Source organism: Marmota flaviventris, chromosome X (assembly GCF_047511675.1).
Source record: "Marmota flaviventris isolate mMarFla1 chromosome X, mMarFla1.hap1, whole genome shotgun sequence".
In the NCBI taxonomy this organism is placed as follows: Eukaryota; Metazoa; Chordata; class Mammalia; order Rodentia; family Sciuridae; genus Marmota; species Marmota flaviventris.
In genome coordinates, this window is record NC_092518.1 from 18342162 (window position 1) to 18361340 (window position 19179).

At 37.3% G+C, this 19179-nt stretch overlaps 1 protein-coding gene across 1 annotated transcript in view; it reads left to right on the forward strand.

Annotated features, from left to right (window-relative positions):
- The first annotated feature begins 2796 nt into the window (after positions 1-2796).
- The window catches only part of Pdk3 (pyruvate dehydrogenase kinase 3), a 70633-nt gene continuing 54250 nt past the window's right edge, over positions 2797-19179 (forward strand). Inside the window, exon 1 of the mRNA XM_027927344.3 lies at positions 2797-3083. Within this exon, the coding sequence (XP_027783145.1) occupies positions 2978-3083 (106 nt within the window). The 5' untranslated portion in view covers positions 2797-2977. The remainder of the gene's footprint in view (positions 3084-19179) is intronic.

Below are 19179 nucleotides of genomic sequence, written 5' to 3' on the forward strand. Positions count from 1 at the left end.
AAAGTTCAAGATGTATTTCTCTCAAGAGACCTTTTTTTTATAACTACAATCAACACTGAAATCAAACCACTTCTTTAGCTTCTGGACTTTGCCAGTTATCATGAAACTATTAGGTAAAAATGTATTTCTGTACAAAAGTGGTAGTACACCTTATGTTTACATTAGATGTGATTTATTTCATTTGAATGCCAGGGAGAAAAATGAGATATCTGTATCTTACATTAAAAGAAGTGGGACACAGGGGTTGAGGTTGTAGCTCAGTGGTAAAGTGCTTGCCTAGCATGTGTGAGGCACTGGGTTCATTCCTCAGTACAACATAAAAATAAATAAATAAAATAAAGGTACTGTGTCCATCTAAAACTAAAAAAAATTTAAAAAGAACTGGGACACAGAATGGCTAAGTGACTTGTCTAAGATCACACAGCTATAGAACTAAGCTTCAGACTGGGCCATTTGAGCCCTGGCCCCAAAGTTTCCATTCTACCAGGTTCTTTATATTGTTTCCAACTTGTAGGACTTTGCCACCTTCTGGAAAAGCAAAAATACAGTTAGGCACATGAAGGTTCAGATAACTGAATCAACAGAATAGATTTAAAGAAGCATTGTGCAATGGAAAAGGAAGACATAAAACAAGTGATTTATTTGCAAGCTTAGGAAGATCAGCAACGTCTTAGGTTTGGGAGACTTTTTTTTTAGATACTTTATCTCTAGTTTTAGTTGGACACAATATTTTTGTTTTGTTTATTTACTTATTTATTTTGATGTAGTATAAGGATTGAACCCAGGGCCTCCCATGTGCTAGGCAAGCGCTCTACCACTGACCCACAATCCCAGCCCTGGGGAAACCTTCTTATCCATCAATATCCAACTTCTCCCTGCTTACTGACTACCATAACTACTACCAATTACATTCCACCTGCAGGTAGCACCTGAGACAATCACTAGAAGAACCACAGGCCATGGTCGTCTTTTTGTCTGCCCATGCACACCGACTGGAGTGCTTACCTGTGCTGATAAAATTGCCAGGTGAAAAGATTGTTAGTATGTTTTTTTAGGCTTTGTTGTGAATGTAAGAGACAGAGTAGTAGTACACATACCACCACCAAGATGACCAAGTTGTACATGAGAATCTAGAAATGTGGGAAGACCCTTGGATGTCTTTCAATGTGTAACTTTTCTTAAAGGGAGTAAGATGCAATTATATTATGAAGCAAAGAATTAGGTGCATAAACACCCAATGAAGTCACAAAAGCTAAATAGCTATACACTAATAATCTTCCTTTTTAAATGAGGTAACTTTTTTTCATAGTTTTATTCATTTATTTTTTATGTGATGCTGAGAATTGAACCCAGGGTCTCACATGTGCTAGGCAAATGCTCTACCACTGAGCCACAACCCCAGCTCTGAAAATCTTACTCTGTGAGAAAACCAGCCCAATCAGACCAAAGGAGTGGTTTCTAGTTTCATTTTATCATTCTTTAATGAACATTCTACCTTTCACTTTAGTTGATGCTTCACATTACCAAAAATTAAACTAAGTTTTGGTGGAAATGGTTTAAGCAAGCAATATTTCATGCATTCATATTAGCAAATAATGATTTCATATACAGAGCTGTGAGTTCAAGTTCACTCTTTTTTCCTAAAAATTTTTTTAGTTGTAGATGAACACAATGCCTTTTTTTTTAATTTATTTTTATGTGGTGCTGAGGATCAAACCCAGTGCCTCACACGTGCTAGTCGAGCGCTTTACCACTGAGCCATAACCCCAGCCACTCAAGTTCACTCTTATCAAACAATATCCAACACGGTGTAAGCATAAGCTCCTGTCCAAAAATGGTAGTATATGGTGGTGATGAAACAAAAACAAGTCAGTGTCCTAAGGTGGTAAGAGGGTATGAAAGAAAGTGTAAGTGACCTTACATTTGGTGTTTTCCAACAGTACTAGTGGTGGCAGGGGGCATGAAACAGAACCAGTGACTACAATTAATTCTGTCCAGTGGGGTTGGGAGTGGGGGGCAGGAAGGCATGAAACTGTTAGTGACCTTACAATGCATTACATCTAATGATGGTAGTGTGGGGGGGCATGAAACAGAAGCAGTGACCTAACAATGTCATCTAAAGATGTTGGCCCAGGTGGGAATGAGGGGTGCAGGGCCACGAAAGAGTCAGTGACCTAACAATCCTGTCCCAAGGTGTTGGGGTGGGGGTGGGGCGTCAGAGACCATGAAACAAGGGAGTCAGTGACATTACAATTAATTCTGACCAATGGTGGGGCGAAGACGTGAACCAGAAACTGTGAGCTTACATTTAATTCTGTTCAAAGGTAATAATAGTGCGGGAGGGCATGAAACAGCCATTATAATTAAGTGATAAACAGAACATGAAAACCAAAATATAAAGATGCAACAAGTACTGTAAAGTGCAACAGTCATTCCATCCTGGGAAGGCCTCCCGGAAGAGGCACCTTGGGCTGAGAAAGGCCTTGAGTCGTGTTTAGGGCGTGAGCTCCCTAAGTCCTCCTTGTCCCCTAGCACCTTGGCTACAGTTCGGCCTCGGAGGAGTTGGCCAGGGGCAGGGACAGAAACGGAGACATTTGCCAGACCAGGTTGAATCCCACCTGCTAGAGAAAGAGGTGTGGGTGCCTCACTCAGGCTTTTAAGAGCTTGTTCGGTAGCGGCGGCCAATCAGGGGAGCGCGCGTGCGGCCGCGTGCCCCTCGCGCCCCCGCACCCCTCGCGCGTCGTGTACGTGCGGCGCCCGGCTCCGCCCAGGAGGGCGGGACCTAGAGAAGCCGCGGGCGCCCGTCTGCGGCCCGAGAGCTGCTGTTGCTGCTGCTGCGGCGGCTGCAACCCGCGGTTCCGAGGCTGAGAGGCCGAGGTGTGCCCCTGGCGAACCTGCCGGATCTGCGCGGCTCAGCTGTACCCGTCCTTGCGGCGGTTAGGAAGTCCCAGCTGGTCTGTGCGCTGCTCTGGTGAGGATGCGGCTGTTCCAGTGGCTGTTGAAGCAGCCGGTGCCGAAGCAGATCGAGCGCTACTCGCGCTTCTCGCCATCGCCGCTCTCCATCAAACAGTTCCTGGACTTTGGTGAGTGCGGGGCCACAGGACCCCACGGTCCCGGGATGTGAGGGCGCCACCATCCCGGCCAGCCTCCCGGGTCTCCGCAGCCTTTGGGCAAAGTCCGTGGGAACCGCGGGCGGGGCTAGGGGATGCCCATGAGCTCTCCTCCAGGCTCGGATTTCGGGGCATGGAGGGGTAGGGCCTGGCACCCTCACACCAGCGAGGGCCAACCCGGAGACACAGAAACCGCGTCCAAGGACTCTCATTCCAAGGGGGGGGGGCTCCCCAAACCTGCCACCATTAGCTTTAAATCTATGTGACACAAACCTTACCGCTCATAAAACTTCAGAACGAAATGTGTGCGACTTTTAAATGTTTTTAATTTTAGATTTTGTTGTAGGTAAGAGCTGTTTAGAAACACCTTGAGGTTGAATAAATTATGCAATGGCATTTTGTTCTTTTTCTGCTCTGAGGAGTTGCTGTGTAGCCAGAGCGGGAGGACTCAAACTGTAGTCTCCATCATGTTATATTAGAGCAGTCAAAGGCCTGGACTGTAAATTCCTTGATGCTGGGAAAGAGCCGACTTGTGGGTTCCTAGTGTCAAAGCATGATCTATGACAACTCTGGCCTTGGTTTCAGCACCTTTCATAGCTCCTTTCCCTTGTAGTTTCATCCACCTTCCCCCATCAACTGCGCTGGTTTGCGCCTTCCATGGATTAAGGGGGAGCAAAGACGACTGGGTCCCCATCCTGCCTTAGGCCTAGCTGAGAAGGAAATAGATTCCACCACCTTCTGTTAACTGGATCATGTTTCCCCAGAGGGTGCCATTCCAACCGCAGCTAAAAGCAGTTGTGCAACACCTGAAAGTAAAACAAAAGTGTGCAGCCAGGTAACAGAATGGAGCTTGACATCTCTAAAGGAAAATAAAATCAAGCAGCAAAGATGTTCTAAGCACACAAGGGAAAATAATGGGGTGTCTGTTCATTTAATGAATTTTATGTAAATGTCAAGGGATTGTGTAGGGCATAAAAACTAAAGTACAGAGTAGGTAGAACATTCCAGAAACATCTGGAATGTGCCAAATGTGGTGTCTATACTTTAACAAGATGGGATAGGAAGGGAGGAATAGTTTGCATTTGAGAACAAATTAAATTTTTAGAAACCTATTTGCCACAGACCCATGATGAAAGTCAAAATTCAGTGAGATGTTGATCTTTGCATCTTAACTTCACTCCCCAAAGCTTTTCAATAGTCGGACTTTACCATCTGAGGTTACTTGTAGAATTTTAGAGATTGGAGGCAGGTCCCGACTTCAGAGTTGCTGTTGCTAATAAATAGGCATGCTTTCCATCTCTAATTTATGGTTTAGAGAAGATTATTCTGAAGGTATCAACCTTTTGGTTGGGTAAACTGGGACATGTTAGTTCACAATAAAAGGAACCTGGAATTAAATCCCAATTCCTCCCACCCTCAGAGTTTGTGCTAGCTTTAAAAGTGTGGCTGAATTTTCTGTTATTTTCTGTGGCAGTTACTATATACCCCTGTTAATAGGTGTTTTGGCAAGAATGTTATTTGAGTAGGTAAACCACAATGGGGGATACTGTTATAGTGGAAAACCTATAGGGCCAGTTTCTGGAAATGATTTTTTTTTTTTTTTTGTGGTGCTGAGGATTGAACCCAGGGCCTTGTGCATGTGAGGCAGGCACTCTATCAACTGAGCTATATCCCCAGCCCTGGGAATGAATATTTTAATTCTGGCTCTGCCACTAACTCAGAGTATGGCCTTAGCTAAGTGACTGAATCTCACTGGGGTCCATTTTCCTCATTAATAAAACATGTAGATTGTATCAGATAATCTCTAAAGCTCAGCTCCAAAACCATGTGATTGAAATTTCAAGAAAAAGGGGTGAGCTTTTTAAGAGAAAATTGCAAAAATCTTTTGATTTACCTGTTAAAGTCTTCTGACCTATTTTGAAGGGGTAGAGGGATTCACTCATCTAGGATCTTGAGAGAAGCAAAATAATTTAAGTCTTTACCATATAAGGACACTCACAGAAGTGCTATATATAATTGTAGTGAATTTTTCTAGAAACTACAAACCTTGTTTGTAACACCCAGAGACAAATCAGGTGGCATTGAGCTTTAATGACATGACAACTAAAAGAAGGGAGTTGTCATTAAAAAGTCCATCTCTACTTCTACTTTTCTCTTAGTTTTGTCTCTTGATAGAAGTTCTGTTTTGACAAGGGATTGGGGGAGATTAATCATTCAGAATGGATGTCAGGATAGGGAGAGGAGTAATGAGAGGTCTTCTCCCCCTGTGTGATTGAAGAAAACTGCAGGAGAGGGCCAACTCAAATGCTTATAGGACCAGATGGGGAACAACAGGTGAATGAATTAAACCAGCCAGGTGGGGACTGTGGCAAACTCCTGGTTTATGGCTGGCTCCAAAAAGGGCAGCTGATTGGCACCCATTTGGTTTATATTTTAAAAGACCTTTCATGTAAACAAAGTGGATGGATTGCACTGGTCCATAGGTTTCTAGTTTGTGAATTTTATGTTGTTTTCCTTGAGTAGTTTATAGATAAATGGGACATAAGCTTTGGCTAGAGTAACTAGACAGGGACCATAGAAAGGATGTGCACAGAATTTTTGTTTACAGTATTTGTTATAATCATATCAACAAATAAATTGTAGTTTCTATGGCCACTGAAAGAGCTTTCTTATTTTAATGTATTGCACATTAGTAAATAAGGAGATTATTTCCTATGTTTAAGAGTGTGGACTGAAAAATGGTGTTTACTTCAGAAGCAGTGATTTTATGTCATTTAAATTTTTTGTATAACTAACTTTTAAGATTTATTGTATATTAGTCTTTTTTTTTAAGTCATAAAAATTGTGAGTAAAGCCAAAGGCCCCTTTAATCAACCCCACTAATATCCTGCCAGAGACAGCACTACTAGTAATTTGGTATGCATCCTTCTATTCCATTTATTATGCTGTTCTGTGCATATTTCAGTGATATTCATGTAAATTAGAGTGATTTTATTTTAAAGCTGAGGTTCACAACCTGAGTACTCTTGATGTTCTAGGCAAACTCATTGTTGTGGGGGACTGTCCTGTGCATTGTGAGAGGTTTAGCCACATTCCTCACCTCTACCTACTAGATGCCTCCCACCCCAAGTTTTGACAACAAAACATGCAGCACATCATTACTAAATATCCGCTAGGAGACCTACCTAAGAGTCGCCTGGGTAGTTCTTTGTTGAGATGCAGTGTTTTAAAACATTGAGATCAGTGTTTTTTGTTGTTGTTGTTGTTTGTTTGTTTTTAGAGCAGGGCCTCACACCAGGAATTTCTGATGTCAGTGGTCTGGGAGTGGGGTACAAGGCATTGTGTTTTTAGAAAATCCTCAGGTCATTCTAAAGCTTTAAAAAGTACTAACTAGATGCTCTTCTTGCTAATCTACAGTCCCCCTTTCATCTTTGTGCAGTATTTTTCTAAGCCCTTTAAAATAATAAAAGTTTCTTTAACTCAAAACTCATTTTTGGAAATACGGCCTGCCACCCAGCAAGTGTAGCAAGAATAGCAATTGTTTTAGATGGATAATTAGTTTAAAAAGATAATACAGTAGTATATTCTGAAGGATTGGATTTTTACAAATGAAATCTTCTTTTTGACCTGTGATTTCAGTCATGGTTCCTATTTCAAAAAATGTAAAAGGGCATAAGCAGAAAATCCTGCTTCCTACTTCTGTTCACTAACCACCTTTTTTTTTTCGCATAAATGGTAGCTTATACTTTTTTTTTTTTTTTAATACCAAGGTGCTTACTCACTGAGCCACATCACCAACTCTTTTTATTTTTTGTTTTGAGACAGGGTCTCACTAGGTTGCTTACAGCCTTGCCAAGTTGCTGAGTAAGGCTGGCTTCAAACCTGAAATCCTCCTGCCTTACCTCCTAATCCACTAGGATTACAGGTGTGCGCCACCACACTTGACAGCTTATACCTTTGAATCTTGTATTTTAAACTTAATACATTAGAGAAATTTCCACATACGCACCAATAGAATTTCCTTTTTCTTTTTTATGGCTTCTGAGATCTTGCTTATATATATGGGTGTAGTATAATTAGCCAACTCCCTATTGATGGCTAGTAGATTGTTTCCAGTCTTTGCTATGACAACCAGTGCTACAATGAATTATCATGTACATTGGAATTTCATGCATGTCTGGGTTTTATATAGGACAAATACCTAAACATGGGGATGTTCATTTATAATTTTGATAAACACTGTCCACTTGCTTTCCATAAAGGTTGCCCATTTACCCTCTCACTAGAAGTTTCTGAGAGTGCCTATTTTTTAAATACTTTTATTACATTGTTGTTAAACTTTTGATAGGTGAAAAATGGTATCTGGCATTTTCTTTTTAGAAATTTTTTCTCCTTAAGTGTTTCTATATTTTACCTTTTTATTATATAAAGTTGTAAACATTTACAGAAGTAGAGTGGTTTGATGAACTATTCATCCTGTGTTCATTATATTGATATCCATTGTCTGTAGATATTGTGTTTAAGTGCAGGCTTTTAGGTTTCCTTATCAAAGCTACACTCAGTTCAGAAAAATATTTTTTTTCTTTTTCTATACTAACACCAATTTATGAGTTATGTTTTTTTATTTGAATAATATATTCTTTAAAGATTTGGTAGAGTATCTGTATGAAACCTTTTAAGCTCAGTGTGCTCTTTGACAACTTTCTCTATTCTCTGGTATTGATCTGTATAGGTTTTTTGTTCCTTCTAGAGTCTGTTTTGATACTTTGCTTCTAGAAAATTATCATAGTCATGGAAGGTTCTAAGTCAATGTGGATAGCTGAGATAGTAGGGTTTTTTTTTAACAGCCTTAAATTTTCCTGTGGGCATTTCCTCTTTGTTTCATAATTTTGTACTTATTCTCCCTACCCACTTCTTGATGAGGTTAGTTGATAGTTTATTTGATTGAATTTATTTCTTAGCTTTATTATGACTGTTGTTTTCTAGTTCATGAATGTCTTCTGATAGTTTATTTGATTGAATTTATTTCTTAGCTTTATTATGACTGTTGTTTTCTAGTTCATTAATATCTTCTTTGCCTTTATTGTTTCCCTCTGATTGCCTCAGGTTTATTTTGTTCTTTTTTAAAAACAATGGATAGTTTCTTTTCTGTTTACTTCAGTACTTAAAGTTACAGTTATTCCTCTGATCACTGCTTTAGCAGCTAATGTGTGCATTTGATGATTTTCCCCCAACTCTTCTGCATCTTCAGATATCTATTATGTCAACTATAAGGGTTGTTTGAGTGTTAAAATTTCCAGTGGATGTGCATTCTGTATTTTAATTGTTTAATTTGGTTGCATTGTTATCAGAAAACAATTGGTGAATTATTGATGTTCACTTTGTAGTCCTGCATATGGTCATTTCCTGTGAATGTTCTTTGGGCAGCAAAAATATAATGTTCTCTTCTCAGATTATAGTATTTATTTTATTAAATCTACCATATTAATTATGTTGTTTAGGTTTTATATACCTTTACTTTTTGGGGGGAGGGTACTGGGGATTGAACTCAGGGACACTCAACCACTAAGCCACATTACAAGCCCTATTTTTTGTATTTTATTTAGAGATGGGGTCTCACTGAGTTGCTTAGCACCTTGCTTTTGCTGAGGCTAGCTTTGAACTAGCAATCCTTCTGCCTCAGCCTCCTGAGTCTCTGGGATTACAGGTGTGCACCACCTCATCGGATATACCTTTACTTTTTATGATTTGTCATGTGTCAAACATAAGAGAAGTCAAAGTCTCCTAACAATATGATTTCATTTCTCCATGTATTTCTTTCTTTTCTAAAAAATATATTTTAGTTGTAGATGGACACGATATCTTTATTTTATTTATTTATTTTTATGTGATGTTGAAGATCGAACCCAGTGCCTCACACATTCGAGGCAAACACTCTACCACTGAACCACAACCCCAGCCCTCTCCATGTATTTCTTATAGTTTTTGTTTTATGACCATTAATATTGTGTTTGATGCTTATCGACTGCCATGTCCTCATTGTGAGATGCACCTTTAACATTAGAGAGTGCTGCCCTTTTACTAATTGAATGCTTTTTGGGCCTGGATCTACCTTATTTGATGTTGAGATCTAGTTCCCTTTATTTTGTTTATTTCCTGGTACAGCTTTGCTATCCTTTTATTTTCAATCTGTTTTAATTATTTTGGTTTAAATATGTTTATAAATGTATTATAAAGTTGGGTTTAGATTTGTGAGTCAATTCTTTTATGTGGTAAGTTTAATGCATGTATACTTAATGATATGACATGTTTGCCATCTATAATGATAAGCATCTGTAGTTACCTTGTTTTTTGTAAAAAAATTTTTTAGTTGATGATGGACCTTTATTCATTTATTTATATGTGGTACTGAGAATGGAACCCAGTGACTCACACATGTGAGGCAAGCACTCTATCCCAGCCCCTACCTTTTGTTTTTAAAATCTTTATTTAAATTTTTTTTAAAAAATTATTTTTTAGTTATAGGTGGACACAATATCTTTATTTTATTTTTATGTGGTGCTGAGGATCAAACCCTCACACATGCTAGGCGAGCACTCTTACTCTGAGCCACAACCCAGCCCTCTTTTTAATATCTTATTTTTCTCCATGTTATATTGTCTTTGTTTTATCATATTTACAAATAGATTTATATATCATATATAATAATATGTAATGATATAATATAATATATATAATGATATACATCATAATATACCATTATTAACAAATAGATTTGAATTTTTGTCTCCAGCAGTTAGCTTTATTATTTATTAGCTTTATTTATTATTACTTCATTTCTTTGGACTTTCTTTGTTGGGTATAGTTACAACTTGCCAGCCATGAGCCTCTTGAGTACTTGAAATGTGGCTAGGGTAGCTGAGAAACTGAATTGGTTTAAGTTAAATTTAAAACTGGTATTTGGGCTGGGGATATAGCTAAATGGTGTAGCACTTGTCTAGCATGCAAGAGGCCCTGGATTCCATCCTTAGCACTGAAAAAAAATTGATAATTAATTCAGTTAAGTTTTAAGTGTTTAGAACAACTTTTATATGTGAATCTACTTTATCAGTTGTTAAGTTTTATGGAAGCTAATTATATATATCAGTTATTTCTAATAGAAATTTAGCTTTCCAAATGGAAATGTTATAAGTGTAAAATATACACTGGATATCAAATAATTAATTTAAAAATGGTAAAATATCTCAACATATTTTATGTTGATTGCAAGTGGAACTATTTTGAATATGTTATTTAACATGTAAATAAAGTACAAACATTTCATCTATTTCCTTTATGTTAATGTGGCCTACTAAGAAATTTTTTTAAAGAGAGAGAGAGAGAGAGAGAGAGAGAGAGAATTTTTTAATATTTATTTTTTAGTTTTTGGCGGACACAACATCTTTGTTTGTATGTGGTGCTGAGGATCGTACCCGGGCCGCACGCATGCCAGGCGAGCACACTACCGCTTGAGCCACATCCCCAGCCCAACCTACTAATAAATTTAAAATATTATATGTGGCTCACATTTTATTTCTATTGGACAGTGTGGGTTCAGATGATATATGTTAATTTATTATGAAGAACAATAGAATTATCACACTTTAATGTTCAGAATAAGCAGTTATTGTTTTTATTTTTCATATCACTTTTGCAAATCTTGTTCCATTATTTCTTCTGTAAACCTCTCTAGCTTTTTGGACCAATTCATTGTCTTCAAATAGCAGTTAATGTTATGGTGGTTCCTTTTTACATTTGTATAAATTTGAGTTTTGTCTTTCCCTTAAGTCACTGCTATGAATTAAATGTACTCTTGACTGGGAATATGGAATATAGCTCAGTGGCAGAGCACTTGCCTAGCCTGTGTGAGGCCCTGGGTTGAATCCCCAGGACAGCTGGAGAGGGTTCTCTTAGTGATATAAGGAGCCTGAGTGCGGTGAGGCACACCTGTAATCCCATCAACTCCAGAGCCTGAGGCAGGAGGATCCTAAGCTCCCTACCAGCCTCAGCAATTTAGCAAGACACTGTCTCTAAATAAAAAATAAAGGGTGGGAGGTGTGTAGTAGCATAGTGGTAGGGCACTTGTCTAGAACACCTGAGGCCCTGGAGGTTTTTTTGTTTTTGTTTTGTTTTTTAACAAAACAAAGAGAACTTGGATTTTTGTGGCATAAATTAAAGATAGAACCTTTTGTATGTTGAATGACTTGGTAGGAAATGATTCACATTTTCATTTGGACTTGCTTTTCATCTTTCAGCCTCATTTTATCCACTTCTGGTTCTCTCATTAACCACTTTTATACTTTTATCCCCCCATACAGATTTACTTCCCACTTGTTTTATTTCCTAGTTACTTCTGCACAGCATCACTTATATTAAAGCTATTTGCTCCTGTCTCCTTTTATTTCATCCTAAATCATCTCTTTCCAGAGGGAGGGTGCTCACCTCTTTGTAACCTCTCTCAGCTTCCTCAGCTCCATTTGTTCTGCACAGACAGAGTGGACACTCCATAAATGGCAATTACTCCATATAGAGGCCATTAAACATCATGTCATTTTCATTTAGTTGTTATATAAGCTTAAACTTCCATAATTTCCCCATGTTTAATATAACATCTCCCAGATAAAAAATCACTGGAAAGCAGGTTGTTTAACCACCCTGTTCACACTGGCTCTGTGAACCTCAGTGCCTTTAGCTATTAGAAGGCAGCAGTCAGGTCCCCTGCTCTTATATTCTTGAAGTATAAGGGTCCAGCTACCTTCTGTTTCCCTTTTGAAAGTAAGGAAGATTCTAATACCCACTGAAAAGTTGACTTTGGTTCCAAATGACTGCTCTTTCCAAAGTCTCCATTTTTTTAAATGTAATTTTTCACCTTGAAGCCCAATTACCTCTGGGAAGAAGAGTGATTTTGTTCCTTGAGAAGATGAAAAAGTTTTTTTAAAAGATTGTATTAGGAAAAGGAAACACAATCTTGTTCTGTTTCTGAGCGTATTTATTTTATACCTTTACCTATGTACCCAACACACATTTTCTGTAAGCAGTGAAATTTTTCAACTGTGAGGCATTGCCAAAAATTAGAGGAACCGGTTTGGAGACAGAGCCAACTATTCAGAATTAAAATGGAACAGAATAATTTTGCTTAGGGTAAAGATATCTAATTTGGCTAATGATATCATGATTAGTATTTACATTTAAACAAAGAACTGGCCATTTGGACCTTTAAGGATTACCTGGTGTATCAGTCTCTAGGGCATTTTTGAGGCATCTGAAATTGTAGCCTTGACTTCAAAGCCTTTGCAGGACTTGACTGTGTTTTGTGTGCTTTTGAAGGGGAGATAACAGACTTACTGAATCATTGATGTCTGGATGTTTTCCTCCCATTAAGCTTTTGGGAAATTGATCAGAACTTGGCAAGATTTGGGGAAACTTGGTTTTATTACTGGATGGAATCAGAAAATATCACTGCATTTTCTTTTTCTTTATATTTATAAGCATTCAGTTATTCTACTTTAGTAATAATACCATATCAGAGTTGGGCAAATCCTTTTATTTAAGGAGTATCTGTCTAGAATAGAATGTCAAATGAAAAGCCTGGCCGCCTATTTTTTGTTGTTTGTTTTTCAATTAGTAGACTTTTTTGCTTTTAAAAATTATTCAGAAAATCAAGTATAATGCACATTGGCAACATGAATCCATATGGAAGATTTTTTTAAAATTGTTTTAAAATTAGTGTATTATGGTTATATGTAATTGTAGGGTTTCATTGTGACATAATCATATATTCATGGAATATAATTTGCTCCATTCAGTCCCTAGTACTTCCTCTTTCCTTTCCCTCCTCCCTCCCCCTGTTCCCTTCTTCTACTCTATGGGTCCTTCTTCTATTTATTGTTTTTTTTATTTGTGCATTATAGATATACATAAAGATGGAATTCACTATGCTGTTATTTATATATGTACATAAAATAATGTAGTCAATTTCATTCATCAGTTCCTGCTTTTTCCCATCCCTCCTCTCTCCCCCTCTATCCCCTTCCTCTATTCCACTGATCTCCCTTCTATTTTCATGAGGCTCCCACCCCCTGGCTTTTTTCCTTATTTTGCTCTAGCTTCTGCATATTGAGAGAAAATATTCAACCTGATTCTTTGCTTTCTGAGTCTGGCTTATTTAACTTAGCTTATGTTCTTCGGTTTCATCCATTTACCAGCAAATGCCATAATTTCATTCTTTTTTATGGCTGGGTAAAATTATATATATATATCTCACATTGTCTTTTTTTAAATTTTTTAATATTTATTTTTTAGTTTTTGGTGGACACAACATCTTTATTTTATTTTTACGTGGTGCTGAGGATCAAACCCAGGGCCCCCGCGCATGCCAGGTGAGCGCGCTACCACTTGAGCCACATCCCCAGCCCACATTTTCTTAATCCATTCATCTATCAGGCATCTGGGTTGATTCCATGACTTGGCTATTGTGAATCGTGCTGCTATAAACATTGATGTGGCTGCATACCTGTAGTATGCTGATTTTAATTCTTTTGGGTAAATACTGAAAGATAGCTGGGTCGTATGATTGTTCCATTTCTAGTCTTTTGAGGACTTCATACTGCATTCCAAAGTGATTTTGTACTAATTGGAATTATTACACCATTGGCAATGTATGAATGTGCCTTTTTCCACTCATCCTCACCAGCATTTATTATTATTTGTATTTTTGATAATTGCCATTCTGACTGGAGTGAGATGAAATCTCAGTGTAGTTTTGATTTACATTTCCTTGATTGCTAGAGAGGCTGACAATTTTTTTCAGAGTTGTTGCCCATTTGTATTTCTTTTGAGAAATGTCTATTTAGTTCTTTTGCCCATTTATTGATTGGATTGTTTTGGGGGGGTGGAGGGGATAGAGTTTTTTGAGTTCTTTGTACATTCTGGATATTAATCACCTGTAGGAGGAGTAGCTGGCAAAGTTTTTTTTAATATATTATTTTTTGGGCTCTTGTTTCTTTTCTGGTGCAGAAGCTTTTTAATTTGATGCTGCCCCATTTATTGATTCTTGATTTTATTTCTAGAGCTTTAGGGGTCTTGTTAAGGAACTTGCTGCCTGAGCCAATATGTTGGAGTGTTAAGTTTATGTTTTCTTATAGCAGTTGCAAAGTTTCTGGTCTAATTCCTAGGTCTTTGATCCACTTTGAGTTGGCTTTTGTGCAGGGTGAGAGATAGGGATCTAGTTTCATTCTTCTACATATGGCTATCCAGCTTTCCCAGTACCATTTGTTCAATAGACTTTTTCTCCAACATGTTTTTGGCATCTTTGTTGAGTATCGAATAACTGTTATCTATGTGGTTTTGTCTCTGTCTCTTCTGTTTTATTCCATTGGTCTTCATGTCTGTTTTGGTGCCAATCCATACTATTTTTGTTACTGTTTCTCTGTAGTATGAGATGAGATCAGGTATTGTACACCTTCAGCATTGCTTTTCTTGCTTTGGCTATTCAGTAATGCTTTGACTATTCTGGGTATTTTAATCTTTCAAATGAATTTTACGACTATTTTTTTTTCTAATTCTGTGAAGAAGACTATTGCTATTCTGGTGGGAATTGCATTGCATATAATACTTTTTGTTAGTATGGCCATTTTGACAATATTAATTCGGCCTATTGAAGAACATGGGAGGCCTTTTCATCTTCTTGTGTCTTCTTCAATTTCTTTCTTTGGTGTTCTGTAGTGTTCATTGTAGATCTTTCTCCTCCTTGCTTAGATTTATTCTCAAGTGTTTTTTTTTTTTTTTCAGGTTATTGTGAATCAGATAGTTTTCCTGGTTTCTTTCTGAACAGATTTGCTATTGGAGTATATGAAAGCTATTGATTTTTGTATGGTGATTTTGCAACCTGTTACTTTGCTGAATTTGTTTATCAGCTCTAAAAGTCTTCTTTTGGAGTTCTTGGATCTTCTACATACAGAATTATGACATCAGCAAACAGATAATTTGACTTCCTCCTTTCCTATCTGTATCCCTTTGATTTCCTTCTCTTGCTTGATTGCTCTGGCTAGAGTTTCAAGACTTATATTAAATAGAAGTAGTGAGGGTGGACACCTTTGTTCCTGATTTTAAAGGAAATGATTTCAGTTTTTCTTCATTCATTATGATGTTGGCTTTGGGTTTGTCATGTATAACCTTTATACAGTTGAGGTAAGTTCCTTCTGTCAGTAGTTTCTCCGGTATTTTAAACATGAATGAGTGTTGTACTTTGTCAAATGCTTTCTCTGCATCTGTTGAGATAATCATTTGATTCTCATCCTTACCTTAATTCTATGTGGTGAAATACATTTGTTAATTTGCATATGTTGAACCATTCCTGGGATGTGTACCTGGGATGAAACCCACTTGATCATGGTGTACTGTATTCTTAATGTGGGTGTGGGTTTTTTGCATTATTTTGTTACCAGGGATTGAACCCAGGGTCACTTAACCACTGAGCCAAATCCCTGGCCCTTTTGAAAATATTTTACTTAGAGACAGGTTCTCCCTGAGTTGCTTAGTGCTTCACTTTTGCTGAGGCTGACTTTGAATTCTCAATCCTCCTGCCTCAGCCTCCTGAGCTGCTGGGATTAGAGGCATGTACCATGGCATCCAGTTTTTTTCTTGCATTTTTAAAAGATTATTTTATTAGTACATTATAGTAAAAGTCTAAAAAATAGTGAATTGTGGATACACATAAAGGTGAAATTCATGTGTACAGCTTTGAGAGATTTTACAACTTTAATTTAAAAAGTTGTCAGCAGAGTATAAGTGTACCAGTTTCTCCACAGCCCTACCAAAATGAGGTTTTATGATTTTAATTGTATAGTAGAAATTAGAAGTTTTTTTTCCTGCTTAGGTTTATTGTCCTCATTTTTGTTGTGTGTAAATTGCCCTTGATCATTTAGTAACTGGAATTTGGGGTTTTAATCATTTTCTGAATTCCTTGTGTATACTGGTAAATTAGTCAGTGAACACATTGACTAGCACATTATCAAAAATGTGCTATAGGGATTATGGGTAGGCTATCTAGTGTTCCTAAGCTTTTCACCTTTTTCATGTAAACTGACATTCAAACTAGCATTTAAGTTTCTCCAGTTAGCCTATTTGGCTTTTATGACAAGGAGGGCTAGTTTAACTCCATATTTCCCTTCCAGGCAGAACCAGGTTTGATTATGACCCATGGTGAGTGTCCTTCAAATCTGTCAAGGAGAGCCCTACTGCTGGTCATTGTTTCATCTTAACTCTGAGAATGTACCTTCTGCCATACAAATGGTATAAAATAATAGTAAACAATTACATTTACACAGGTCAATATTTATATTCCCTCTAATTGAATATTTTGTGTTCTAATATAGTAGTATATTATTTCCCTAAGGGTTTTACCAGTAATTGTGATTTTATTTTCATTCTTATACTTGATCTAGAATTCTGCTTTAACATTTCAGTTATGCCAGTGTTGCTTTCCCTCTTATTAATGCATGGCGGTCAGTACATAATAGTCTCACTGTTGGGAATAAATGATCAACTCTCTAACATTTTCCCACATCATGCAGTTAAATATTTTCCCATGTGTTGTTGGCCAGAAAACAGTTGAGCTCTTTGAAATTTGTAATTTACATCTTTCTCCAAAAACTGTTAACATTTTCATAGACCAGAGCATTCTTAGGCTTCTGTCTAAACCTTTTCTTGGACTGAACTTTTCCTGAATCTGTTCTAGTAGAGTACAATATTTCTTAAGCTTGGTAGCAGATATTTCTCGATACCTGACTGGGGATTTTGTATAAGTTAGATTAATTTCTCTCCTGATTCTGCAGTTAAATAGAAAGAAAAGTGGTTATTGCTACATTACAATTCCATACTTGTCATATATTGTGCTGAAATGAATGTATTTTTTTATAGTAAATCCTTCTGGGAGGAAGTTGCTTGCTTCACAGTGTCTCTTATTCTCTAGAAACTTCCCTTCCTGGATGTGGTACTACTTCTTCTTTACACATGGTAGATCTCATCTCTGCCCTACATACCTCAGTCTTTCTGCTGCTCTGACCTGAGGTTGGCTTCAGTTGTGAAGGAAATTAAAATGACTCCTATATGGCAACTGGAAAATATTCAATAGATTGAACTAGCATTTACTAACACTTGGTATAAAATCTGGTATTATTTAATTCTCATGACAGCCATGTCCATTTTATAAATTAGGAAACTGAAGTTCTGAGCAGTTGAAAATTGTTCTCATATAATAGGGTGGTAGAGTCAGGTTTTTGTCCCCCTGGTCATCTTACCTTATAGCTGACCAGTTAGGTGATAGATTGGATGCAGTGTGTGCACAAAATTTGAGGAAAGAACTAACAATTGCATTGTTACCATTTGCCAAGTGTTCCCACATCCTGAAGTATAGCTATTTCCTTCATGAATTTGTTCAATTTTTATCTTTTCCATTTAGAATTATCTAAAAGAGAAAGGGAGAAAAAGAATGTTAACAGACTTTGAAGGTGTTTGTGGTCAGTTTTCTAAGTGGTTGAAATAAAATTGTGAAAATGATGGCTAAAACACATTGGAAAATAGAAAAAATTTGGATGCTTACTGGGCACTGTTTGAGCTTGAGGAATTCTTTGTTTTCTCCTATTTAATTGTCTAGGATTAGATGCTAGCCAATGGTTTTGCCCAAGCCCAAGAGTTATGAACCACTTTAGGAGGTAGATCCGAGATGCTAAAGGTTAACAAGTCATTATGGAGTCTGTAGCATTACTTGAATGTTCTGGATTTGGAATGAAAAAGAAACAGAGAAGCACTGGGAAATTGCCAAGGCACAGTCATCGCCTTTGAGGAGCTCAGAAGTAAATGGGAAGCTGAGACAAATACAGAAATTTATATGTGCTAGCCAAATTTTGTGAATCCTGTGATTTTATGGTATTTTTCTGCTGTCCCTACTGCTACCTTAAAGGTTTTTGAAATAGTGGTGGTTTCTGGAAATATGTGAGGTGTCCTTTGTGTCAATTGTCCTTTGTCCAAGTGTTGTTGGAGCCCTTCTAGATGAAGAATATACAAAGAACAAAATGTAAATGTGTACGCAATTTTTCTTGATTTCCACGTTGTTTCCTTGACTGCTTACTCCTAGCACTTCTCTCCAAATTATCTTATAATTTAGTAGGCAAGGTTGATATAGGATAATATAAATAACTGTAATCATAGAGACCCAAACCAAAATTTATCTTCTTACATTCATTCAGTAGAAGTTTGAGCTTAAAGCTCATCTGGAACCTCCCCAGTGTTATGCAGGATAAAGTAGAAACCCTGAATAATGATGGTTATGTCCTAACCATCAGCTAGTTGTTGACATAACATTTTGGTCTCCTCTTCCAAAGGAAACCAGAATTTATTCTTTCCAGGAGGTCAAACAAACTTATGTTTGTGTAGCACTCTCTGTCAGACACAATAGTAGATAGGTCTAGTTGTAATTTTCACAGCATCCATATGAAGTAGATGTTTGCATTTTTTGGACGAAGAAACTAAAGCTTACTTAAAGGGTTTAAACTTCTTATCTAAGCAAACTTGGAGGCAAAATCATGGTTCTAATACAGGTAGATTGAGCTTTTGAACCTATGCTTTTTTTCACTTCAACATAATATACTATTGCCCCCAAAGCAGTTCTTTATAGCAAATATCTCCATTATGGTTTTGTTTGGTCTAAATTTGTTCAGTTAGACAATCAGGAAATGACATGATCTAACACCTTTTACACATTTTAACATTTCAGGACCATCAGATTGATATGTACTGCTTTTATTTACATTGAAACAGTTCTTCTTATTCTGAAGACCACTACTTGTTAGTCTCCCTTCTTGTCTCTAGGAATATGAGAAGCAGTATATGCAGACTGATATTCAGGTCTTAATCTCAGATGCCTACCAGCAGTGTGTTTGGGCAAATCACTTTGTCCCACTATGCTTCAGTACTCTGATCTACAAAATAGAAATTAATTGATTAATTTAGAAATAAATTGATCTACAAA